Genomic DNA, 27,404 nt, shown 5'->3' with positions numbered 1-27,404 from the left:
AACTGTTTCACTTTACAGGAGTGCATATGATCAAAGGGTTTTCCTAACTACTTAATGGTTATTGTAGGGAAAAAAAAAAATAGTGGACAAAATAAGATCCCAGCATACAGGAACCCAGCACAGAGGTAATTTATTTATAGTATCATATATAAAATATGCTACAAATAGGATTGGAATTTTTGAAGTCAGTATTTTTCTAATTTAAATCTTACACTGTTATCAGCATATAAGAATCTGCAGCTTCTAGAGAAGAATTCACCTATAAGAATTGAGGACCAAAAGCTCCATACTAATTAAACAAACAAACCAGCCAACCAACCAAACAACCCAACCAACAACCAAACCACAAAGAAGAACCCTGTTAAAAGAACTGGCAAGAAAAAATCGTTTCAGAGTGGATGATAAATGCATATAGCAGATCAAGAAGCACATAAGAAATGCACGGCTGCTAGACCAGGGGCTTTGAATTAACTGTAGTAGGTGGAACCAGGAAGCAGCAATGAGGATAAAATAAACCATGTGTCCTGGAATAATTAGATAAGTCTCTGACACAGCCCACACAGTTTTGGCTCGTTCAGGCCTGTTTCATGGTCAGTTCCCTGTGTTCCGATGTGGTCCTCCATCCATTTCCCTCACTCCGGACTAAGTTCCTCAGCAACCGCAAGCAGATGTTCTCCAGACTACAATTCAGAACAGAGAAAACAAGCCGTATCGGAAGGTTTAAATAGCTCGTGGGGTCACACGGCATCTGCCCAGAACGGGTGGTGCTTTGGAGACCCTTTAAGAACAGGCAAATGAGCATGAAGTAGGAAGGAGCCATAATTTTATAGACCTAAATGTACCACAGCCTGTGCTCTTAAAATACCTCAGCATATCCATGGGGAAAAAGACAGGGGGAACACCACATTTATGTGATTATTTCTCTACTCGTACTCCTAAAAATGTCCATCTGTCATTTGAGATGATTTATTGAGCTTCTCACTTAGAGCCACTGCCAGTCAAAAAAAGCGCCTTTTTTGCTAATTTACAACGGTGTCAAATCAAAGCCTTTACAGAGCTGCCATTTTACCCAGATTATTTTTAGTGCAGGTGTTTCACTTACACAGAAGGAAGCAGCAATATATTGTGATCAAAGAGGACTTGAAAGTCCAGAGTGCCAACACCAGCTCTTTATCAGGTGCTAGCTGACTCATTGGCTTTTAATGTGTAAAATGAGTAACTAACAATTATTGAGGTAGTAGTTGATGAGAGTCTGTCACTGAAGTTAACAGGAGCGGACAAATGTTGTCCTAATGACTGCTGATGCCGACCCTGGAGCCGGTTAACGCTACCAAAGCATTAGGAAATTTGAATAAAACGCGCGGGGAATGTTACATTTTATTAACATCAGTATTTTGTGCCTTCTCTTCTTTCTGGGGATGAAATCAGCGCAGCCCTCCAGGTTCCCCTGCCCGCAGCCCCCTCCGGCGCGCCCGGCCCCCCGCCAGCACCCCTCGCAGGCGCTCCCAGCGCTTCAGACGCCCGAGGAGAGGGGCAGCAGGGCAGAGGGGCCGGCGGGCAGCTCCCCCGGTGCCGGCCGGGGCACCGCGGCGCGGAGAGGCGCGGAGAGGCGCGCAGCCCCCGCGCTCCCGGCCCGCCCCGGCCCGCCCCGGCCCCCGGGCGGCCAATGCGCGGCCGGGGGAGGCAGAGCCGGGGAAAACATCAAACCCAACTTTCTCACCTTGAAGGGAATCAAGCGCTCCCGATGCTTCCCCTCCTGCCGCCCTCCCCGCCGGCCCGTCCTCCCCGGGAGGGCCCTCCGACGGCCCGGGCTTCTCCCGCCGGCTGCCCCCTGCCCCCCGAGGAGGAGAGAGCCGAGTAGCGGGGGCGCCACTGGCGACCGTTGCCCTGGGACCCCGCGGCCCCCCGGGGGGGCGGGCGGCGGGCAGCGGCGGGGCGGCAGGGCTCGATGCGGCGGCCATGGGGCGCGGGGCCCCCCTCGGACCGTGCCTGCTGCGGGCAGCGCTGCTGCTCGCCCTCTGCCCCGCCGCCGCCGGCACCTGGATGTGAGTAGGGGGGAAGGGAGGGGAGGGGAGCGGGGCTGCGCGTTCCCCTGTGCCCGCCGGGGCCCGGCACTGACGGCGGGGCTGCTTCTGCAGGTGGCTGGGCATCGCCGCCGCCGGCGGGCCGGAGAAGCCGGGCTGCGCCAGCCCGCCGCTGAGCCGCCGGCAGCAGGACCTGTGCAAGCAGAAGCCGGAGCTGGTGCCCGCCATCCGGGAGGGAGCTCGCCTGGGCCTCCAGGAGTGCCGCAGCCAGTTCCGATACGAGCGCTGGGACTGCCGCCCGCCGCCGCCCGCCCGCCGCGGACCCGCCGCCCCCACCGGGGCCGCCGCCGCCTTCGGGCACCAGCTCGGCAGCGGTGAGTGTCCGCCCCGCCGGGGCCGCCGCCGCCTTCGGGCACCGGCTCGGCGGCGGTGAGTGTCCGCCCCGCCGGGGCCGCCGCCGCCTTCGGGCACCGGCTCGGCGGCGGTGAGTGTCCGCCCCGCCGGGGCCGCCGCCGCCTTCGGGCACCGGCTCGGCGGCGGTGAGTGTCCGCCCCGCCGGGGCCGCCGCCGCCTTCGGGCACCGGCTCGGCGGCGGTGAGTGGCCGCCCCGCCGCGGCCGCCGGCCCGCAGGTGCGCCCGCCGCCGCCCCGCCGGGGCAGGGAGGGGGCGCGGGGCTCGCCCGGTTCCCCTCTCCCCGAGGGCTCCGGCGGGGCGGGCCGGGGAGCGGGCGTCCCGCCGGGCGGAGGAGTGCCGCCGTGGAGGGCGGGTACCGCAACCGCCCCGGGAGGCTGACACAGGTACACGAAATGCACCGAGCAGACAAAACCTGCCATTGTCTTTCCAAAATTATTGTTGCTTATTGTAATTTTTTGCTTAACGCGCCCGTGGATGACGGCGCCTTCAACTGGATCCACTTAACTGTGTTGAAATGTTGTTATTCTTAGGCCGATGTTGGGTTTATCCCCTTATGTCATAATTGCTAAATGAGTGGGGCAATGTCACGTAGTATTTTGAAAAAGTCACTTGATTGCAAGTAAAAATCTGCTCACAGCACCAAATGCCACGTAAGTTACTTTAAAGTGTATCATATGTGCTCAATTAGGTGGTATTGCTCAGCACGGCAAGACCGAAGCTGCTTTCGTTACATGAACTAATAATAGAATTGCTGAAATTTACACTGAAATAGGGACATCTTGTTTGTGTCAAATAGCAGTATCAAAGGTCTTGATCCTGCAAGTTTCTTTTGAGAGCTCAATGATTTCGGTGTAGCCATTGATGTGAACTTAAGTATTGTAGTATTTCATTTTGTGGTTGTGCAATCTTCACTTTATCCTACAATACACCAGTGAAAAAAACCCAAATATTAATCATGAAAATGTAAAATGAGCGATAAGAAATGATGCATATTCCAAAAAGGAAATGGAAATAAAAAACCAGGGAGCAGTTTACCCTACTATATATAGCCATATGCATTGTATGTTAGTCCTTCTGTCCAACGGGAAGGACTCTTCCTACAGATGCATAAATGAGTAACACCGCTAACCCACAAGGCCTCACTAGCATGTCCTGCGGAAACGTTTTATGATGGTACCAGCACCACAGACTAATACCAACAGGAGACACAAGCAGGAACTTCCCTGCCCATGAGCAGGAGCTCGGGAGACTGGAAATAACAAGTTGTTTTTACAACAGTGAAAAGTAATACAGTGACATTTTAGCTGCAGTTAATGGCCAGGCATTGATTTTTGGTTTGCTGAGAGAGCATACCTTGCTTGACATGGTTTAAAGATCTGTGACACATTATGCCAGAAGTCTTGGAGAGTGGGACTGGCTTAAGAGGCCCAGGCAGGTCCCTCCATGATTCTTCTAAGGTATAATAGGAACAGTTAAAGGCTTTTTATACTGCTGTCTTTCCCATGGCCAGCTTATTCTAAGAAAAGCACATGGCCTAAATATTCTTGTGCCATCCTGATTTCTGCCTAGTTTAAGATTCTTGGGGCTGTTTGCAACCTTGTGAGTTAGAACAGCCTCAATGTTGACTAAATTTAGCATGAGGTAAGTTCTGGCCCTATACCAAAGTAGCCCAGGATCGTGACAGCTTCAGGTTCCTCCTCCGAGATCTGAACTAACCTTTTCTTCTTCTTCAAATCAATATGAACAGCGAAAAGCTGAGTGAAGAGTAAAGGGTTTGGGGTGTGGTTTGTTTGGGTTTTCATTTATTTATTTACTTATTCAAACTTAATTGGCTTGAAAGTTTCTAGGGCAAATAAAGTCCCAACCAGATTTAGAAAGGATTTACCAAAAATCGCATGGTACAAGCAGCCAGAAACTGTACCGTTAATAGCATAGTCATATGAAGAGGCCCTGAAGTCTTTTTTGGATGTGAACATCCACTGCTTTAAACAAGTTAATTCTACAGACCAAGCCGTGATGACTTTAAACTTGTAACTGTTCGCTTTTAATAATAGTCTGGCTTGTAAAATCGCTTTCTACAGCTCCGCCAGGAAGGTAATCAGAGGGAGTTATGAAGTGACATATTCGTGCCTTGCTTTGTAGGCACAAAGGAGGCCGCCTTCATATACGCAGTGACCTCAGCGGGCCTCGTGCATTCGGTGACGCGATCGTGCAGCGCAGGAAACATGACCGAGTGCTCCTGCGACACGAACCTGCGCCACGGCGGCTCGGCCAGCGAGGGCTGGCACTGGGGCGGCTGCTCCGATGATATCCACTACGGAATGTCCTTCAGCAGAAAGTTCCTCGATGTGCCCATTAAGAACTTAACGGGCAAAAGCGGGAGCGGACTGGCGGCGATGAACCTGCACAACAACGAGGCTGGGAGGCAGGTACGTGTCACCGTTCGGAAATGGCAGCAATTGTTGTTTGGATTCATTGGCAAAATGGCATCAACGAAATGAGTCCTGTCCTCGACTGCAGGTACAAATGGGGCCAATGGCAAGAACCGCACTAATGCTGCCAAAGCAAATGGGTACAAACCCAGAATCAGAGCTGGTTTTAACTAATTAAGTAACTGAACTTCACAGGTTAAAATTAAATCACAAAATAAGAATTAGATCTGAAGTGCTAATCAGAGTACTCTCAAACGGATATTTGATACTCTGTTGCAAACTTGAAATAGCCTTGTTATCAGCATAATATGTTAGGAGTTATTTCTTTTATTATCATGACCGGTATTTTTAATTCTCTCTAACACTGAACGAGGAGGCAGACTGGACACTGTGACCCACCCACGTGGGAGCAGAAGTCTAGAATCGAGAGGAAATTGAGAGTTAACCTGTTCTTTTAAAAGACGGGATGGAAATCGCACGTCTATTTTAAAGTAGTTCACTGGTTAGGGCGTTCGTCAGAGAAGTGAGAGGATACTGGATAGCTCTTCTTCACCCCAAAGGACTTCAAACCCACAGAGGCAGAGGAGATGTGTGTGTGTTGGGGGGTTGTGACATTGGGTTCTCCTTTCCTGTTCTTCAGAGGAGGATAAACAGAGGCAGAAACAGCCAATATAGAGATGCGAGTCTCTAATCTAGTGGTTGGGGCTTACACCTGGAATGGCGGAGACTTGGATTCTGGTTCCTGCTTTAAAATTAGTTTCTCTGCTTTACCTTGGAGTTTTTAACTTCGTAAGTGTTTAATGGCTCTCCCTGGCCCCATAATACTTTAAATCTGTTCTGTGCCGTGACACAGCTATAACTGAAGAAAAGAAATGGAGACCCTCTGGTTTTGACTATGCATATTGATGGACTCAGTAATTTCCTGTAACCAGAAGCAGCATCAGTGGGTTTTACCGAAAACAACTTTCCTATCAGCCACAGACAGGGAATAGCCATAGTAAGCCATCATAAAAGCCATGGTGGTACCACTGCACACTGTTTTAATTTAAACCAATTTTTACAGTTTACAAGGTAATATATTTTATTTTATTTAATTAAGTTATATAGTTGGAAAATCAGAAAATCTTTCAGGGACATAGGCCCTTTTCAGGACTGAAGCAGAAGAAGCAAACTTTAAAACTAAGTAGATGCTGAGAACAGTTACTGTGAGTTTGATTAGCTGCCAGTCAGCTAAATCATCTCCAAGGAAAGGTGGTTGGTATTGTGTGGTAGGGGGTGTTAATATGAGGAACAGAAGATTAAGTGATTATTTCCTTAGGGAAAGAGCAAAGGGTCATTTATCATGTTTGGAGAGAGAGACAGTTAGGGGAAGAGATAATAATCTCCATAAAAATGTGTCTCTTAATTTCATGACTTTTAATATACAGTTCAGATATTAATTTTTATTTTAATACTCATGTTTGTCATTAGACAGTGTCATTTTCATGGACTAGGGTGAGAGTCAAAGTGTAGGGAAGAAGAGTGAAAGGCTCCAGAAGAACTTCAAAGAGAAACAGAGATGCGATTTCTGTGTTTAGGTAGCAGAGACAGAGGTGTCTCTGATACCCTGTTCTCTTGTCTGCCTCTAGCTCTGTGCTAGCAGCAGCAGCGGTTTGCTGTCCTTTTGTCTTCAGTGACAGTGTTCGCTTATGATCTTCCAACACCATCCTTGATGCTTATCACTCACTCCTGCAGGTGTGCCAGTACATCTGTCTGCAGTCTTGCCCTGGGAGCTATACCAAGGAACCATTCAGCTTTAAAACCACACATATACACAAACACACACACAGAGAACCTAGAAGATAAACTTCTTTGAATATGGATCGGTTCCCTGATCTCCTCTGTAGTGCTCACACAGGCAGTTGGGCCACCTGCGTCACAGGGACAGGACTGAACGGCAAAGGGGAAGAGTGCATTCAGCTGGAGATACTGTATTTTCAAACAGTGAGCTAAAGCTACACAGGGTTGGAGGATGTGGTTAAACAAGCCTTCATTTTCCATGAACAGGATTTCTGACAGGGTCTGAGTTATCTTAGATGCTGGTTATATGCATGAAAATATAATGGATTCTGAGTCCACATCTTTAATGTCATGCAACTGTAGTATCTTCTATTGCAATTCTTGTTGAGTGGTATCTCTTACTATACATGACTTCATGAAAGCAGAGTTTTAGGTTAGGCTGTCAGTCTCCAGGAATGTGGTAGAATCCAGCCCAAAAGGATCCGTCAGGTCTAAGCACCTTTCAGGATTTCAGGCTTTCCACAATGCTGAGCTCTACCAACAAGGGTCTCAAAGTGTGCTGTCACAGGCCCATTTGGTGCACGCGATACATATACTCATTCCTTTTCAAGACACTTTACTGTGGTGGTTTTTTTTTAAAAAAAAAAAACATCGACTGCAAGCCTGAAAGGCCAGAAGGTCCTTATTTTGCTGATTTTGTATCAATGGTGTATTTGTTGCTCATTATCTTGGAAGAAAATATGCAGAGTATTTAGTCGGCTTCCATGCAGAAGTATTTTGTAACTTAACAGAAAACTGTAGGATAAGGCAAATATTTTGACCACCGCCCCAGTGAAAGAGAATGTTTATTGTTGGTACTTGGGATTTCTAGCAGCGATATCAGCTGAAGTAAAGTCTAGCAGAACTCTCAATTTTTGTAGCTTCAAAATCCTTAACTAGGAGATGTTGGAAAATGTTGACCTTCATTTTTTGGGGCTTACAAGGAGGATGTTTCGCAATATATTTTCATGCCTTATGACCTTTTGTAATAAATACTATCATGTTTCTGGTTCTGTGTCTTGCAAGAACAGTCTTCCAGGGACAATACTTCTGTGTTTGTTTGGAGTTACAAATGGAACTGATAAGTACAGAATTCTCTTGTTCCTTTCCCATTTCTGTGCAAAATGCTATTTTACATTTCTACATCTCATAGTTAAATCCAAGATATTTCAATTTTAAAACAGTAAGGATCCTTTGGCTGAGTTGTCCACTGTTTAAGATATTAACCTGAACCTCAGAAGCTTCAGTTTCATTCTGCCACAAGATAAATGTTCATCATCTTTTAGCATTGCAATGTTCAGTATACCTAGATGGGCATATGTGAGTTTGGTACCTCTGCTCCTTAAATTAAAGGATAAGGGGAGTCATGCAGTATGGGTTGAGTATCATTTTAATAATATTCTTTCACTGACAGAAGAATTTCTGCTCAGTTCTGTACTTGTGGAAATTTATTTTATCTGCAGGACTTGTGTTCTCTCAATGAAATAGGTTGGCACATCAGAGAGTTTATTTTTGCAGATACTTGAGGGTTGGTTACAGACCCACCAACAGTCTGCAGCTGTTCTTAAGTGCTGTACCTCCAGTGGGATGTGTGGTTGTCTTCATGAATAGTCCTGCTCTCTTCTTCCAGTGGCTTAAATTAGGCTCTTTGATTACGGGCATCGGTTCCCATTGCAAAACAAGTACTGGCAGCCCGTCTCACAGTTGAGAACAGTGGCTGCAAACAGACAGCTTAGCTTGGAGTTATTAAGCATTAATTGGCATTAAGAGGTATACAAACTCTGATTCTGCTGACGCTCTCCTTAGTTGCAGACCAGTCTCTGCTTTCTACCCATCTGCCTGTGCTAGCCGCACATTCCCACCCCATGCCACTCCCTCTGTTAATTGCATTGGATCAGTGAAAGGAAGTCAGTTTAAAAATGGTCTTTTTTCAGGTTAATTTTTAACACAAATCAGTGTTCAGCACTGTATCTAGTTCATCACTTAACCCTGTGCTCTTGCGCTACTACCACCAGGGCTGAGGGCAACGAGTGGCAATAGGGGCAAGAGGAACAGCTCAGGTAGATTCAGCTCAGTTCCACACTGATCATGTCCCACCAGAAGGTTGCCTCGGCTCTACAGGCACCCTTTTAGTTTTGTGTGCAAGGAAACAGCAAGAAAAGATTCCTAGTCCCTAAGTTTTGCCAAGTGTTCAGCTATGGAAGTCTGTTCATTAAAGGTCATGTGGTGGTCTGAAATCCAGCGGCACGTTTTGTGATCCGCCAAAGCAAGATGTCAGCTCGCTGTGCTGGCAGTAGAGGCAACCCAAAGTATGTTGGAGTCCAACCAGAAAACTTGCCCATCGGAGCAGCTGGGGGTCATGCACAATTGCAATGACTCCATAAATCATTCTATAACAGATTGTATCAAAGCTTCATGTGAGAATCCTGAGCAACACAATACAAAACCACAAATGTCTGTAACTGCTATGGATGTTCTCAGTGCTTTCACACTCAACCACATTTGTAGTTCCTGCATTGATCTGATTTTTCCATACACTGCTAATATATGCTGCATTTTTACATTTTCCTATCGGCCTGAGACTCCAACATCAGTTTCTGCTGTTTAGAAACTCTGTCTCCCTTTACTTTTCATTAATTTATCCTCAGAGAGAGACTCCATGTGTCCTCTGCTGGGCTACTTGCCTGTGTGGAAGTAACTTGCCCTCAGCACACAGCAGACATGTCCAGCACTTCCCCAGACAATTTCTGTATCCTTCTGCCACGTACAGATTTTACTATGCCTGATTCTAGCAGACTTGGAAGTACACTTCTTTCCTCAAGCCAAATCGTATAGTTTCCCCCTGTTGTTTCTTCCCTAATTAGCACCCTGGCATACTGCAAAGAAAGCAAGGATTACATCTGTAACCTTATAAATCTTATAGCACAATGTGGTTTCAAACTACTTTGAGATTCTACTTACTTGCCATGATAAAAATGACTAATCATTGGAAATTGGAAAATATTATTAAATCACTTCTGTTTGTAAATTGTGTGTAAAATTTATCTTTCAATACTGTCTTTCTCTTTCCCTTGACATTTTATTAGGTTATCTGTATTCTAACAAAGACTTTCTATCCTTGGATCTCAAATTCTCATCTGCCTCAATCACCGTTACATCTTAATGATGCATATTCTGACTACCCCGTGATTTCCTTATCGATAGATTCTAGAGACACAAGCACAAGGCCACATCTGCCTATTAAACAGAAACTAGCCTGCGAAGGAGAGAAGATAAGTATCTACAAGAATTACTGTCTGTTGATCTGCCACTGAAAGAGCCTCTGTGTGCTCTGGGGTGTGGGTCTGCTTGTTGCAGTATTCTTATTTCTTCCAGGATAGGGAAAAATCTCCAATCCCCAAAGCAATCCACAGCACCTGGAAATATCTCTTGCATTGGTGCATCACTTCACCAGGTTTAGTTTGCAAAGGCTAATGGCTGTTCTAGGTCAGAGCATACACCTGCTCTTTCTTGCTAATGGTTCTTTGAATGCCTTGCTTATTTGGCTTCTGTAGTAACCTCTACCAACAAATAGGTCCTGTTCATTAATCAGAGATGTGACTCCAAGCAAATACTTCGGTCATGTGTATTTTTAATAATGTTTGTAGAGTTATATTCAAATATCAGCTCAGGCTTGTGTCAATATCTTTGGGGCAGAATGTGCCAGGAGGCCTCAGCTTCCTCTGAAATCAATGGATTTAACCACACTGGACTCAGCGACCACATTTATCATGGTGAAAAGTCCCAGTTTAACACACAGGGTAGAAACGGCTCATTTTATCTACTCCATGCCTTGACTAGCTCTGAAACTTTGAGGACAGCGTTCGTGCTGCCTGAGCTACAAATAAGCAGTCTGGGACCTGAGTTTATTTCTAGTCTTGCATAGGGCCAGTAGGGCTCGGCCGGATTTCAGGGCTCTGGTCTCACTGCAGAATCAGGGCTTAAGAACAGGCACAAATGAAACTACTTTCTAAGGAAAAAACAGATGAGGGTGTTTGATAGATTTGTGTTCTGTTTTTTCTTTCCTAAGACAGTTTGAGAAAGGCTAAGATTGACAGTGATAAATATTTGTGGGGGCTGTGGGGTCAGTGAAGGTTTAGGGTGAATTTTAATAAACAGCATGAAGTTGGCTTTTTTTTTCTGTCTTCCCCACTTTGTGGAAAATATTGGTTCCTCCACAGAATAATAATTTGAATCTGTATTGGCCTTGCTCCATGAGAAGTTTAAAGAGAAACTTACTATGAATTCACTTAAAATTCACTCTTTCTGTTACTTTTCCCAATTGCCTTTATTGGGGAAATTAAATATGAGGGAAAAGTTTAGTAAAATGGAAGACACTAGTATGGGCTTTCCACACCATTAACCAATGGCTCATATGAGTCTACAGAATGGCTCCAGAGAGTATGTTAATGGAAAGGTAAAACAAAAAAAAAAAAAATTATGATACCTTGTCCTTTTGCTGTATCTGTGCATGCGATGATTTTTCTGTGCACTTTTCCAGACTATAATGTGAGATGTGTCACAAGTCTCATTGTATAATTTTATAACTATTAGATATTCCAGAAGGAAGTATTATATTTGTTGTCTGCTGACTATTTGAACTGCAGTCTCAGCTAAAGTTACTGATTGTTTACAGATTCCAGTTCTTTGAGGCTTGGTCTCGTATAAATGGAGCCAAAATTCTTGAGCATTGCAAAAGCTTAATGCAGGCTGCAGATTGCCATTGTTGGTCAGTTATTGTTCAGCCCAGTGTTTGCATCCGCATGGGTGTGGAAAAGTAGCCCACCTAAAGGTATTTTAATGTTGGTAATAACTGTGGAAATTTTGCTAAAACATTAAAAGTTATAAAATAATGTGAGTGCAACTATCAGATTGTGTTAAATAGGGCTATTGTGCAACCTGGAACACTAGAAACCCATGACATTACTAATATGCCTAAATTACAAGAACAGGGCTTGATCCTGGTAGTGGGAAGCACCTGAGATTTGCTCCAGAATACTGGAGTTGAACATGCCTCTGCTGAGCACAGTGGCTCGTTTGCTAGATTTCCCGTGGAGCTCAGAGATGTGGGCATCCTCCTGCTCTTCCAACACAGGTCTGCCCCAAGGCGCCTCCAGGCTGTGCACTGCGCTGCTTCCAATGCTGAGCCATGCTGGTCACACAGACACTGTTGTCCGACCTCAAGACATTCCCGTGGCCTTAGTTACAGACTGTTGTGAAAGTTTAATGATCTTGATGGTAGCTGCAAGGGACCCTTAAAAGATGGCACAGACCTGCCCAGTAAATGTCTTCCGACGTAGGAATGGTGCCATTACCTGCCCTGTCCTTGCTTCCCCTCCTACTATTGCCCACGAGGGCCATTTGCATTCCAGCGGTAGGAGGAGTGACACAGGATGTGTGATTTCAGGTATTTAGGATCCTACAGAATGAAAAGCCATCCAGAAATACAAGCTTTCATTATTGTGATTTGATATTGCTACATTATCACCATTGCAAAATGCAAATGCAGAGCACTTCTCAAGATCAGGCTTCCCACAGCGGGAGTCCGGAGTTGGAAACCTGATTCCTAGCATGTATCGTCCTGTGCTCTGGCTTCCCCATCACTGAAATTGCAATGGCAGCTGTAATATTAAATATATTGAGACCTCTGTATTACTAAGGAATTAGTAATACAGTATTCCTAAGGAATGAAAACTGCGTCCAAATGTTGTTCTCCATTTGCTTCCAGGCTGTAGCAAAGCTGATGTCAGTGGATTGCCGTTGTCACGGTGTTTCTGGATCCTGTGCTGTGAAAACTTGTTGGAAAACAATGTCCTCCTTTGAAAAGATTGGCCGTTTTTTAAAGGAAAAGTATGAAAACAGCATACAGATATCAGACAGACTGAAAAAAAAGCTACGCAGGAAAGAGAAAAGCCAGCGAAAAATACCAATTGGGAAAGAAGACCTGCTGTATGTGAACAAATCGCCCAATTACTGTGTCGAAGACCAAAAATTGGGGATCCCTGGGACTCAGGGAAGGGAATGTAACCGCACCTCAGAGGGACCCGATGGCTGCAACCTCCTCTGCTGTGGGCGTGGGTACAACACCCACGTTGTCAGGCACGTGGAGAGGTGTGAATGCAAGTTTGTCTGGTGCTGCTACGTGCGCTGCCGGAGGTGCGAGACCATGACCGACGTGCACACCTGCAAATAAGATGAAGTACAGAAGACATGGCCAAGCCATCCCGCACTGTTTGGTACACACAAAAAGGCAGTGATTACTCTTACCATGTGGGATTGCAGGGGGATCAGCCTCAGGGGGAATGGGTATTGCCAACAACAGGTAGTCCAACATTTGGCGTATGAAAAAGCAACTGAGTGAACAGCAGCCTGTACACAGGGACAGCTAAAACAACAAAAAAAAAGGACTCCTAATGACACATTTGAACATGTAACTCCATGAGCAGGGACAGATACTGAACTTTCCAAGTCTTTAATAGATACAACATCCTGAAGATCCCTGTGGTCAGTAGGTATCTTGGAGAAAACTCAAGATCTTGTTAGCCAGAGACTGAAGAGTTAAGAGGGTGTGTAAGACACGTTAGATACAATCCTTATGTCTGTATTTTTAAAACTGAGACTAGATGGATCAATTGAATTGTTCATTTCTGCAGGCTTTAGAAAAAAAAAACAAAACCAAAGATAGGGGAAATGTTCTGCTGTTTACCACGAAGCATTTTCTTTGCAATGTTTGGAAAGCTATCTTCTGCATAACATGTGTGACCACAGAGAGCTGGGCACTGCCTGGGTGGAAGAGAAGAGTCCATTGGCGTGGAGCAAGCTGTGTCCAGAATAGAGGGGCTGGAGCACAGCTTGATGAATGTGAATGGTGTACCAAATAGCAACATCAGGATTTTTTTATAGGTTGTCTTTCAAACACACAAAGGACAGTTCTGAGGAGGGGCAGACATACAGTTTGGTGTTTGAAGGAAATAAAATCGTTTGGAGGCATTTCGTCAGTATCTGAACACACAATTTGTGAGTCAGCCATTCATCACCCCACTGTTAGACTGTACTCAATAACCTGCCAAGTTCAACCATCTTGCTGGTGGTTCACCATCATTTTCACAATTAACGATACGAGATTCAGCCCAAAGATATCTGCCATAAACCAAAAACATTGCTTTCTCTTTAGAAGCAGCAGCTAGAGCTTTTCATTAGGTTGCATCCTAAGTAAGTTCAGTGCATAATTTATGGGTCAGCTCACACCACTAAAATATTTAAACTGTTATTGATAACATTTTCTCCCCCTCCATATGTTGGCTCAATTTTATTTTACATCTGTGAAAGGTTGTTTATTTTTCCGCAATGATTTAATGTCTGGCTTAAAAAAGCATCATGTGAAAGGGTTTCTGTTGTTTAAATGTGCAAAGACCTATTTTTGATAAGACAAGAAAGTTTATATTTTGTAAATATTTAAATTATGCAAGTTATCTAAAAGGTTTCCAAAACTAATGTGATAAGATTACAGCCTTTGACATATGTTGTTTAGATATTTGTTACTATTGTAGTAGCCTTTAATTGATTTTTATTTGCATGTGCAGGGGGAAATTAGTCAGAGAATTACATAAATGTTCTTTTTTTTTACCATCAGGGTGGTTATAATTATTGCAGTTAATACCCAATGATGAGAAACACTATGATTTCCTAAATGATCAGTTAATTAATATTCTGTACACTTTTTATATTCTTTTAAATCCATTTTACAAACAGTGAAATCCTGGCTCCAGCGGTAACTCCCACTGATGTCAAGGGGACTTGCAAGGGTTTGCAAACCCTTAACTTTTTCCACATTAATGGTTAGTTTTTAGAAAAAAAAATCTTCTTAGATGTTTGGTTGAGGCTTTCAAAGTTACTTTGAGGAATTCATTTCCCAGCTGTCAATTATTTTCCCATGAAAGATGGTGACCAGATTCCCTGTCACTCTTTATTGGATGGGTAGGTCAGGAAGAAGTAAACAAAATCTTCTGTGTTGTGGTACTTCATTGCCTCATGTGGAGCATCTTAGGAACATCAGTTCAGCAACCAAGTGGTCCTTTATCTGCTGGTTCTTTTTGGACCTTCCCTCCACATTTAGCCAGTCTGTCTCCATTGATCTAGCCAGATAATTATCCTGAGGCCACAAAATCTGCTGTTTATGGGAAGGGTGCTCAACGTGCCTGTCACTGTCACAGAAAGATTCAATCCCTTCCCTGGGAAAACTTGGTTGGGGAGGACACATCCTGGTGGAAGACCCCGAAAAGAGGCTTGTGAGCCCCAGCTTGTTGCCATCTTCCAGCAATGAAGGTAAACCCACAGGCTCCACAGGCTGTGCCACAGCATCTATTGGTAGCATGGATGGGACATGCTACTGATCACTGTTGATATGAAGGTGTTGTAGAGACCACCTCTCTCTCTTTCTGAATCTGCCCTATGTCAAGCTGCTGGCAGAGGTAAGTGCCTCGGTGCTCTACGTGAGACTGCTTCTAGCGGTACCTCCACTGAATTCAGTGTTGAGGTCATCACCGTTTTGTTGTATGGGGCTCCAGCAGGAACCAGCCACTCGGAGTTCAGCGTGGAGACAAAGATTGTCTCTTGAAGCAGTCCCAGGCTGTGTCTCAAAACTACCTTACCTTTTACTGGACCTAAAGGTTCTTCCACGCCTGATCCATAAAGGAAGGAAAATCACCAATTTACTTCTCAGTACACCTTAACTTCTGATGGGGTAGGAAATGGGGAGAAAACGGTCCTGGACTCCTGGGCCTAAGGTCAGCTTCAGGGATTTGCCCAGGAGAAAAAATCTCGGTAGGCTGTTTCTGTGGGTTTGAAGGGGAAGGGCACTCTCATCAGCATTGCATGGAGACTGGGGGCAGTCATGATGCAGTCAGGGTGTCTCTTGCCTGCTTGGCTAGCCAGTATTTGACACTGTGTTATTTTTCAGAGATCATCTAGTACCAAAAAGAATATCTTTTTATTCTTAAATGTTGTTAATAAAAGACTTTTTTTCCCTGGTTTTGTGGAGGGGAGGAGTTTATTTTTTCAAAGACTGACAAAAGACAATGAAGGCAATTGGCAACGCACATGGTTTATGAAAGCTACAGTGACTGAGCAAACAAGGTCATGGGTTTGAAGCTCCATTGGCAGCAGCAGGACACATCTTGCCTCTGATAACCTGAAGAGAGCTATTTCATGGGAGGTGGCATTACCCTTTCTGCACCAAGGGCAGAGCACTGGTGAGAGCAAGTGCATGCGGTCTGAGGGGCTGCTGCTTCCCCCTCCTGCTGCACTAACGTCGGGGCCTTGGAGGGGGAAGCAGAAGCAAAGCTGGGTGCACTGGGGAGGCGGGAGCATGAGCCCCTCTACCTATCACAGCTGAAATTGTTGTTTAAGTTAACCTCCATTGTAACTTATCTAAGTTAGCCATAAAACTGGTTCTGGATGGGCAGCATTCTGGATGGGATCAGGATATGAACATTGTTTTGTAGTAGCATCAGAAGTAAGGAAATCAGCTGACATCTATTGCAGTATTTGTTCCACAAAACTGCCTTTACTTCTTCCACACTCTGGAAAAGCTCTCCTTGGGTGAGAGTGAGAGGAAGAACCATCTGTAAGACAGCATGCCTCCACTTTCAAAGAGGAACTTATGACGTGGTTCAGCTACTTTTGTGGGCATACGGCACTGGGATGAATCTCATTCACTCAGTTTAATAGGGTGGAGGTTTTTTCCCAGTGCTGGGACTGGAGAATCAAGGTTGTTGACTTTGAACACGTAGCCTTATAATACTCTTGTATAGCTTTGCAATAATACATCCTTTCTCTTTGAAAGTAGCTACGTGCGTGCTTATCTGAGCAAGCAAGATTAGAAGAAAAAAATGGAAAGAAATTCACAGTTTGAGCGGGGGAAAGGTCTTAGTCTTGTTTCCTCACACTGCCTTTTTGTGCATGGAGCAGCAGTTTGTGAAAAGTAGCAAACCTATGAAAAATGCCACAAGTTTACTTTTTGAAGAAAGGATAATTGTAACCTCTTCTGAAAGTGAAAATGATATATGTTATTTTGAAAACAGAACTACATGTGCACTGGCTGCATATTTTAAGGGCAGAGTTGTGCTGTTGACTGAAGTGCTGACATATCAGAGGAGTTACTGCAAGAATACAGCTGGTCAGTCTGTCGACATGCCAGCCTGTGCATGCAGCAGCAACTGAAGAACACCATCTTGTCCTTGCCTGTAGGAGATCCCGTGTCAAAGATGTGTAGTACATGGAGATTGTCTCCACTGCTATCAGAATGCCTCTGTGCTGGGCAGCACTTTTCAGTGAATGACAAGTATGTGAAATGTATGTGTAAAGTAAACAGCAACAATTAGCATTGGTCATTCAGAGGAAATGCTGTTAAAAGGACATCCGCTTTGGCTGAGGTTTCTGACGGAGCTGAGATGACTGATTTCATTGAAGGTAGAGGTTTTACAAGATAGCAAACTTGACTTTAGGGTGGTTCTTCATAAATCAAAACTGTCATGGCTAGGTCTTGTAAAGTGTTGAACTCATACCAACTCACTCTGCTGACTAAAATTTATTAAGAACATGTAAAAGGATCAACCCACCGTGAAGACTTCACGCCGAATGAGGCGCTGTTTGTCTGAGCTCTCTAACTTATGGTAGATATCACACAGGGTGGAATATCAGGAAGTATCAGAGTGGAATAAATGTTATTATTTGTTCTAGATAACCTGCCAAAAATATTAAATGTGAATCCTTTCCTGACTGCATCCCGCCTGTCCTGCCAGGTGATCTGGAGTGCCCAGATGCAGTAGCAGTAGTAACAGTGAATGCAGTATCATGACTTTATTTTTCATTTCTTGTAAGGATTTGCAATAGCAATTTTTAGAATTTTACACACTTTCACAATTTTTACTGGTCATGAATCGGCACAAGCAGGCAATAGCTAACAGTACCTAACTGAGAAACAGGGCTCCACACCCATATGTCCAATCAGCATCACTAAGGAGGATAGTAGTCGTAATACTCTGACTATAAATGGGAAACTGTGGAGAAATGACATGCTCAAAGTCACTTGAAAAAGCAGTGGCAGGCCTAGGTTTAAAAAAAAAAAAAAAAAAAAAGGAATAGGCAGGTCTCTCGGTCACCAGCCTAATGCTTTGGCTACCTGGTCACTGCATTTGTTTCTCAGCCCACATAGTTTGAAAACTGTGGTTTGCCAGTGAGGATTGTACGGTAACCATCTGAGTCATGACTACTGTAGGGAAAGTCCTGCTGCAGAGCCTGGTACAGTTTTTCAAGGACAGGCAAAGATTACAATAATCAGTTGGCTAAAATTGCATTTACTAAACACGTTTTCTTGTGGTTCATATTCACAGCACCCACCCACACCCGCCCCTGACATAAATTAATCCTGAAAGGAATGGTGCCTGTGAACTCCACATTAAAGCTACAGATAATTAGTGCTAAAATACTCGTGCCTGTCCCACAGTCTGCTGTTACACTGAATCAACAACTGTGTAACTCCACAGGTAGTTCTGTTAAATAACCAGTGGTTTACTCAACAGAGAATGAAATGGGAATTAATCCTCTCTGGCCACTCTGTCAGCTCTGCAGGGCTGCAAATATGGTGGCAGATAGGAACATGAGACTGCAATTCATTTCACAGCTAGCAGTAACGCTAACAGGTGATCCTTCTGGCCGAGGGTGGAATTTGAATGCCAGGGCTGACTGTAAATGGATGGTCTTCGGTGAAGGGGAGCTATCACTTTGTTTGCACAGCTAAGAGATGTAACAAATAAAGCACCTAAGAGAGTAAAGGCAGACACATACGTGGAGTTTAGATGCACTAATTGAACTGGAGAGAGATGAGAGGTTCATTACAAGGCAGTGCCACATACCTTGTGAAACCTTCTGCTGAACCTGAGCCTGCAAGCGCAAGTACAGCTTGTCACAGGCTAAAAGATCAGAGCCTAACTCATGGTTTGGCCATTTCATTTTCCTCTCAGCCTTGCTGTGTTTATGACTATACAGTGTAATTTTAAATGAACTGCACATTTTCCTTATTAATATGTCAAGAATCATCAGTTTACCAACTTTTTTTTGTATTTTTTTTTAAATGTGTGTATCAGGACGCCTTAATTAAAATGCTGAAACTTCTGATTGGGTAAGACTTCTATAATCATTTTCCCCAAAGCTCTGAAAATCTGTATTTGATTGCAGAGCAGAGTGAAACACTTTTCATGAGCATTTCTGTTTTCTAGAGAAAAAGCTTGACACTATACTAGGGGTCAAAACCAGACTGCAGTAATATTTATGTGGATGATGATTTACCCTCTGTGCTGAAAGGTACATCGTGCCTCGTGTCAGTGGCACAAAAAACAGCTGACAACTGAAACAATGTCCTATTCTCCTGCATGGACCAATCTGCCCCATAATCTAAGAAATTAATTTGACACTCTATTGTGTCTCAGTATGTGCTAAATAATATTTTGACATTAAACAAACTGAGTTTTCAGAGGACATATATATCATTAAGAGAATCAACGTGCAGAGGAACACAACATCAAGATACTATTCAATTCCAGTTTAAGATGTGCTATTTGGGTTTTTAAAAAACAGTTCTGGTTAGTCACTGCTGATTATGCCAATGGCAGCAAAACAATAGAAGTTACCAGAAACTTAGAGACCTAAGTTGTTAAGTTTTATTCTTGCTGACTTTGGAGCTTTAGGCTGTAGTCTCATGGCAGGTTGGGTTTGCCTGCGAGGCTGGCTGAGCATGTGCCCAGGCTCCCAACCCCCTGCCCTGACCCCAGCCCATCCATCGGTTTAGCTATATGGTTCATAGAAACACTCCACAAACAATAGCTTTGGCTCAGTTTGGAGCAGCAAACTGCACTGAGGACATGGCGGTAACAACTCGGGGAGGTGACCAGGAGTAGTAACTCCTTGAGCTGACTGTGCTGCCAACATCAGAATACTGTCCAACTACAGTTTCACACTTCAAATGCATTGAAAACTCCAGGATTTTAATATAAAACAAACCAACAGAACAAAAACTCACACGGCACGAACGAAGAGTATTTGACAGAATTTCTGCAAGCAAAGCAGCTAGTGAAATAAATCCATTTTAGTGATTTATATGCAAGAGATTTAGGTAGACCCAAACTTTTGGGATTATTCAATGCTACAGCCACCTCCTGTAGAAGTTTTATGATCCCTCACAGTGTGCTAAAGTTGTGCCCTCTCAGGAAAACAAGCAAGCCATGTACAGTAAGAAGGGTTGATGCTTCAAGGCAGGCACATTTTCCACTGATCAATGATTTTATGGCACCACAACTACAAGTAGCTTCTTTAAGAAGTCATCCTTGCTTTTGGTCACTCAGGACTAAACAGCACTAAGGCAAGACAGAACTGTACTATAGTCTCTGCTGAGACCATATTTGGGGTAACACAGTTCTGCCCACTTAAACTTGAAATATTAGTTGGGTTCAGGTTTGTTTTTTTTCCATTTGCTGATTATCCCATAACTGCAATGCTAAGAAACCACTCTAAACCACTTGCAAGATGAGGAAGAGGAACAGAACTAACCAGCTGCTTTGGGCTGCCTCCAGGGATCAGAAAGTTCCCGTAGAGGATGGAGTGATTTCTATGCATTTTACACAGTTGACAATGTGGCTGGACTACTACAGTGCTCTGTACTGATCCCTAACCCTCTCCATATATATTCTAAAGCCCTAAAAGAAACTTTTCATTTCTACATACTTCAAAGGATAACGAACTATTTTGATTTTATTTTTAATACACCACAAAACTTAACACAAGGTATAGTTAGCTACATTGTGTGTTAGGTGTTTTTGAGACAGCTATGAGGGCTTAAATATAAAAGCCATAAATCAAGACATCATCCACCAAGATTTCCAATGGGAAGGATGATTTGGCTGCATCTGGGAACATGTCGTGGTTTAGCCCCAGCCAGCAAAGAAGCCCCAGGCAGCTGCTCGCCCATCCACCTGCCCAGTGGGACTGGGGAGAGAATCAGAAAAGTAAAGAGTGAGAAAACTCGTGGGTTGAGATAAAGACAGTTTAACAGGTAAAGCAAGAGCCACATGTGCAAGCAAAGCAAAACAAGGAATTCATTCATTCCTTCCCTTCCCATGGGCAGGCAGGTGCTCAGCCATCTCCAGGAAAGCAGGGCTCCATCACAGGTAATAGTTACTTGGGAAGACAAACGCCATCACTCTGAAAGTCCCCCCTTCCTTCTTCTTCCCCCAGCTTTATATACTGAGCATGATGCCATACGGTGTGGGACATCCCTTTGGTCAGTTGGGATCAGCTGTCCCGGCTGTGTCCCCTCCCACCTTCTTGTGCCCCCAGCAGAGAATGTGCAGCTGAAAATTTCCTTTCATCCTATCACTAGTAACCTGGGAGAAGAACCCAACACCCTCCTCACTACAACCTCCTGTCATGGTTTTAGCTGGGATAGAGCCTACCTCCTTTCAGGTAGTTGTAGAGAGCAATAAGGTCTCACCTCAGCCTCCTCTTCTCCAGACTAAACAACCCCAGTTGCCTCAGCCGCTCCTCATAAGACTTGTTCTCCAGACCCTTCACCAGCTTCGTTGCCCTTCTCTGGACACGCTCCAGCAACTCGATGTGTTTCTTGTCATGAGGAGCCCAAAACTGAACACAGTACCCGAGGTGCAGCCTCACCAGTGCCAAGTACAGGGGCACGATCACTGCCCTGGTCCTGCTGGCCACACTATTCCTAATACAAACCAGGATGCTGTTGGCCTTCTTGGCCACCTGGGCACACTGCTGGCTCATGTGCAGCCGGCTGTCAACCAACAACCCCAGGTCCTTCTCCACCAGGCAGCTCTCCAGCCACTCTTCACAAAACCTGTAGCACTGCATGGGGTTGTGGTGACCCAAGTGCAGGACCCAGCACTTGGCCTTGTTAATCCTCATAAAATTGACCTGAGCCCATTGATCCAGCCTGTCCAAATCCCTCTGCAGAGCCTTCCTACCCTCAAACAGATCAACACTCTTGCCCCGTTTGGTGTCACGTGCAAACTTACTGGGGCGTGCTCGATCCCCTTGTCCAGATCATTGGTAAAGATATTAAACAGATATGGCCCCAGAACTGAGCCCTGGGCAAGAGAATCACAGAATCACAGAACGGCAGGGGTTGGAAGGGACCTCTGGAGATCATGTTGTCCAACCCCCCCTGCTTCAGCAGGGACACCCAGAGCAGGGGGCACAGGAACGCGTCCGGGCACGTTTTGAAGGTCTCCAGGGAAGGAGACTCCACAGCCTCCCTGGGCAGCCTATGCCACTGCTCTGGCACCCTCACAGGAAAGAAGTTCTTTCTCATGTCTAGATGGAACTTCCTGTGTTCCAACTTGTGCCCATTGCCCCTTGGCCTGTCATTGGGCACTATTGAAGAGTCCAGTGCCATCACCCTGACACACACCCTTTAGATATTTATAGGTATTGATGAAATCCCCCCTCAGTCTTCTCTTCTCCAGGCTGAACAAACCCAGGTCTCTCAGCCTTTCCTCATAAGGGAGACGCTCCAGTCCCTGATAATCTTGGTAGCTCTCCGCTGGACTGTCTCCAATAGTTCCCTGTCTTTCTTAAACTGGGGAGCACAGAACTGGACACTACTCCAGATGTGGTCTCAGTAGGGCAAAGTAGAGGAGGAGGAGGATAACCTCCCTTGATCTGCTGGCGACACTCCTTTTGATGCATCCCAGGGTACCATTGGCCTTCTTGGCCACAAAGGCACATTGCTGGCTCAGGGTTACCTTGCTGTCCACCAGCACTCCCAGGTCCTTCTCAACAGAGCCACTTTCCAGTAGTTCAGCCCCCAGCCTGTACTGGTGCATGGGGTTGTTCCTCCCCAGCTGCAGGACCTTGCACTTGCTCTTGTTGAATTTCATGAGGTTCCCCTCAGCCCAGCACTCCAGCCTGTCCAGGTCTCGCTGGATGGCAGCACAGCCTTCTGGTGTATCAGCCACTCCTTCCAGCTTGGTATCACCAGCGAACTTGCTGAGGTTCCGCTCTCTCCTATCGTCCAGGTCATTGATGAATATGTTGAACAGGACTGGACCCAGCACAGACCCCTGGGGAACACCACTAGTGACAGGCCTCCATCCAGACTTTGCTCCATTGATCACGACCCTCTGAGTTCTGTTGTTGAGCCAGTTCTCTGTCCACCTCACTGTCCACTCATCCAGCCCACACTTCCTTAGCCTGCCTGTGAGGATGTTATGGGAGACAGTGTCGAATGCCTTACTGAAGCCAAGATAGACAACATCCACTGCTCTCCCTTCATCGACCCAGCCAGTCACACCCTTATAGAAGGCTATCAGGTTGGTCAAGCATGTTCTTCCCTTGGTGAATCCATGCTGACTACTTCTGATAACCTTCTTGTCCTCTGCATGCCTGGAGATGACCTCCAGGATGAATTGCTCCATCACCTTTCCGGGGATGGCAGTGAGGCTGACTGGCCTATAGTTTCTCAGGTCCTCCTTCTTGCCTTTTTTGAAGATTGGAGTGACATTTGCTGTCCTCCAGTCCTCGGGCACCTCTCCTGTCCTCCACGACCTTTCAAAGATGATGGAGAGTGGTTCAGAAAGAACATCCGCCAGCTTCCTCAGCACTCATGGGTGCATCACATCGGGGCCCATGGATTTGCGAGGATCCAGTTTGCATAGGTGATCTCTGACCCAGTCCTTCTCAACCAATGGTAAGTCTTCCTTTCTCCCAATTTATCCTCTCTTCTCTGGGGACTGAGGTGCCTGAGGGCCAGCCTTAGCAGTAAAGACCAAGGCAAAGAAGGCATTCAGTAACTCCGCTTTCTGTGCATCCTGCATTGCCAGGGCCCCTTCCCTGTTCAGCAGTGGGCCCACTGTGTCCCCAGTCTTCCTTTTACTACTAATGTATTTAAAGAAGCCCTTCTTGTTATCTTTGACATGCCTTGCCAGATTTAATTCCAAGTGGGCCTTGGCCTTCCTCGTCGCATCTCTGCATACCCTGTCAACATTCCTATATTCCTCCCAAGTGGCCAGTTCCTTTTTCCACATACTTTGAACAATACCGCTTGTGACCAGCCACCAACTGGATTTAGCTCCATTCACCACAACTCTCTGGGCTCGGCCATCCAGCCAGTTTTTTACCCAGCGAAGAATACACCCGTCCAAGCCATGAGCCACCAGCTTCTCTAGGAGGATGCTGTGGGAGATAGCGTCAAAGGCTTTGCTGAAGTCCAGGTAGACATCCACAGCCTTTGCCTCATCCATGAGGCAGGTCACCTGGTCATAGGAGGAGGTTGAGCAGGAGCTGTCTTTCATGAAGCCATGCTGGCTGGGCGTCATCCCCTCATTGTCCTGCACATGCCTGGTTTGCTCACTCAAGGTGAACCACTCCATAACCTTCCCCGGTACCCAGGTCAGGCTGACTGACAGGCCTGTAGTTCCCTGGACCCTCCTTCTTGTAGATAGGTGTCACATTGGCCAGCCTCCAGTCATCTGGGACCTCTCCTGTTAACCAAGACTGTTGCTAAATGATGGAGAGTAGCTTGGCAAGATCTTGTTTGCAAGGCTGAAAGGGCTGACTACAGGAGCAGCAAGGAGGAACTAAAAGTGGGTTTAAGCTAATATTAAGATAATCAGAAATGTAATGACACATCTCAGCTAGAGCACATTGTCTTTTGTCATTCCTCTTTTTTTTTTTGCCTGCAGGGAGGCAGCTGAGCCTAGGTCTTTGTGCCCTTTTAGCACGTTGCTCAGAAGATGAGCAGCAGTATCCCTCATGACTCTGGTACAGCATCAGAAGCTACTGTACCTTATGGTATCACCAAACAGGCCAAGAACTGTTCTTGCACCTTCCTGCTTTGGCCTCAAAGTTCCCATCCAGCCTTTGCATTTTCTTTGTTTTCGATTTTCTTAGCCAGGTCCCTTACATTAAGGCTAGCGTATGGCCTTAGCCTGGCCTTACAGAAATAAAACTGAAGAGGATTTCATCAATAAAAAGCCCCTTGCATGGCATCCATGACCCAAGTCAGTTTAGGTAGGAACTATGACCCTTCATATCCTTACACAGGAGTGTCAGTCAACACTTATGGTGGCACTATTATTACTTAATTTCCTCCTTGAATTTATCCACTTGGCCTCTTTTTTATTAATACACTGATCCTTGAAAAACACTCACCCTGCAGAAAATCCAATTCAGGAGACTACATGTGCATCAAGCGTTTAGTAGTCATGTCAATGTTTGAGGGAACTAAGTGCCATGGTAAGGCATCTGGAAATCAAAACGTGCCAGGAAAAGGGAAGCTTTTCCAAAATAGCACTCGGGAAAGTAAAGCTGTGAAAGGCTCTGCTGTTTCCAGAGGAAAAGGAAAAAAAAAAGTTTGATCATGAAAGAGAGCAGGGAAGCTGCAGAGGGCCTATCAAGGCAGAGATCCCCTTCAGCTTCTTTTTTAAGACTCCTATTATCCACATAAAGCAACACTAGCACAGCAATTGAGTTTACAACGAAGTCTTCAGGTGGTTTGGATCTGACCCAGGTGCTCCTTAGGAAAGATGAAGTTACAACCTTCTTGTGTCCTCCCCCTCTCTTGTCACAGCTGCACTTTTTGAGGTAGACTTCCCCACAATCATTCTCTTTCCTTCCCTCACTGCTCTGGTCTCAACAAGCCTGCAAGATTCTGCAAATGTTCCCATCATCTCATGTAGGAAAATATGCATCCTGGATCTTTGTCACACAGAGGTACTTTTGGGAGAAGCTACCAGTACAAAATGCTTTAATCTTTGCAACTACTTCCTACTACCAGCTGTGGGAAGCCAGAGAAGTAATCTTTGTGCATGGTAACTCAAAGGAAATGCACACAGAATATCAGAAATTCTCACTTCTTAAGAGTAAGCATCAGGAAGTTTACCTGAACAGGAGGATACTGTAACTAGCCCACTCAAGACAGAGTGGCATGACTAGATCTATGGCAAGTTGTCCTGGTTTCAGCTGGGATGGGGTAATTTTCTTCATAGCTGCTAGTATGGGGCTGTGTTTCGGATTTGTCCTGGAAACAGTGTTGATAATGCAGAGATGCTTTAGTCATTGCTAAGTAGTGCTCACACTAGTCAGAGACCTTTTCAGCTCCCCATGCTCTGCCAGGGGCACAAGAAGCTGGGAGGGGACACAGCCGGGACAGCTGATCCCAACTGACCAAAGGGATATCCCACACCGTATGGCATCATGCTCAGTATATAAAGCTGGGGGAAGAAGAAGGAATAGGAGGGGACGTTCAGAGTGATGGCGTTTGTCTTCCCAAGTAACCGTTACACGTGATGGAGCCCTGCTTTCCTGGAGATGGCTGAGCACCTGCCTGCTGATGGGAAGGGAAGGAATGAATGAATTCCTTGTTTTGCTTTGCTTGCACATGTGGCTCTTGCTTTACCTGTTAAACTGTCTTTATCTCAACCCACGAGTTTTCTCACTCTTTACTTTTCTGATTCTCTCCCCAGTCCCACTGGGCAGGTGGATGGGCGAGCAGCTGCCTGGGGCTTCTTTGCTGGCTGGGCCTAAACCACAACAGAAGTCAACAGACCAGGATGATGAACAAGAGCAAGGAGACCCCATTTGCATGGCCACACCAGTACAAGTTTTATACCCTTGAAGATAGTCTTATTTAATAGATGATGCAGCTATGAGGACATGGGTTAGAGAATAAGCAGAAGATATCCATCAAAATCACATGAATCGAATTTTTTACGAAGTTACAAAAATAATCCTACCATTTTATTGCTTTAAAATCCATTGTTTAGAATGTTTGTGGTCAGAGCAACTTTAACTGGTTAAAAAGTTATATATTTAATTAATTCAGATTGCTGAAAAAAAGGCACAAATTTAAAAGATACAAGGGCTACAAGAAGTCTGCCTTTAGTCTTATTTCCTCTCCATTTAATTCTGTAGAGGAAATGTAAACTTTTTAGTTTAATGAAAGATGAAATATTCATTGGCATTCAAAACAAAAAAAAATGAAGACAAGAGCAGTCCAGGGAAACTATTAATGCGTACAAATGTTTTTTTTTTTCTCCTAAGACCCTGCCAAGTAGCTTCAAAATTATTTTTATATTATTCTGCATAGCAACATATCCAATCCTGGCATACACACCAACAAAACTGTACTTCTGTAAAAATTCCAGGACTTACACAATTAGTTTTCCACAATAGCTTAATGTTATGAAATAGAAGTTATTTTCCAATTGATAGAAACAGGGGCTTTACTTTCATAAAAAAAAAAAATCTACAATTTTGACATGTCCTCCTACACAAGAAAATCTGAAAGATTTAGCAGAAGCAGTTTCACTGTATAAGGCGCATTTATTGCTGTTCTACATTAAACTTGAGAGAAAACCACATTATTTAACAAGCTAGTTAAACATACAGAACAACTCAGAATCCAGTTTTACTCTGGTATCACAGGTTATTTATTTGGCTTACAAAGTAATTCCCAATATTTTTTGAAATTTTTAGTGCACAGAACTAAAATTCTCTCAGAATACATCAATAGTAGTATTTTGAGTGCCACTGTGTTCCAACTCACACAGCAGGCTCGTGAAAAAATCCTTTGTAGTTTTTGCCCATTGGTAGTGGCTAGAAG

The 27,404-nt window shown here is 45.0% G+C and overlaps 1 protein-coding gene across 1 annotated transcript; it reads left to right on the top strand.

Moving 5' to 3' along the window:
• Positions 1–1,531: 1,531 nt before the first annotated feature.
• On the top strand, positions 1,532–14,359 carry WNT16 (Wnt family member 16). The gene is made up of 4 exons (XM_064446604.1): positions 1,532–2,045; positions 2,139–2,398; positions 4,581–4,867; positions 12,456–14,359. Exons 1-4 carry the CDS (start codon positions 1,960–1,962, stop codon positions 12,918–12,920), a joined length of 1,098 nt encoding a protein of 365 aa, XP_064302674.1. The 5' UTR covers positions 1,532–1,959; the 3' UTR covers positions 12,921–14,359.
• The last annotated feature ends 13,045 nt before the right edge of the window (positions 14,360–27,404 follow it).

Source organism: Phalacrocorax carbo, chromosome 1 (assembly GCF_963921805.1).
Source record: "Phalacrocorax carbo chromosome 1, bPhaCar2.1, whole genome shotgun sequence".
Lineage (NCBI taxonomy): Eukaryota > Metazoa > Chordata > Aves > Suliformes > Phalacrocoracidae > Phalacrocorax > Phalacrocorax carbo.
This window is presented reverse-complemented; position numbering and strand designations above follow the sequence as displayed.

Coding starts and splice junctions, on each gene's coding strand:
- WNT16 (XM_064446604.1), top strand. CDS start 1,960: ATGGGGCGCGGGGCCCCCCTCGGACCGTGCCTGCTGCGGGCAGCGCTG. Junction 2,046..2,138: donor GCCGCCGCCGGCACCTGGAT/GTGAGTAGGGGG, acceptor CTGCTTCTGCAG/GTGGCTGGGCATCGCCGCCG. Junction 4,868..12,455: donor ACAACGAGGCTGGGAGGCAG/GTACGTGTCACC, acceptor ATTTGCTTCCAG/GCTGTAGCAAAGCTGATGTC.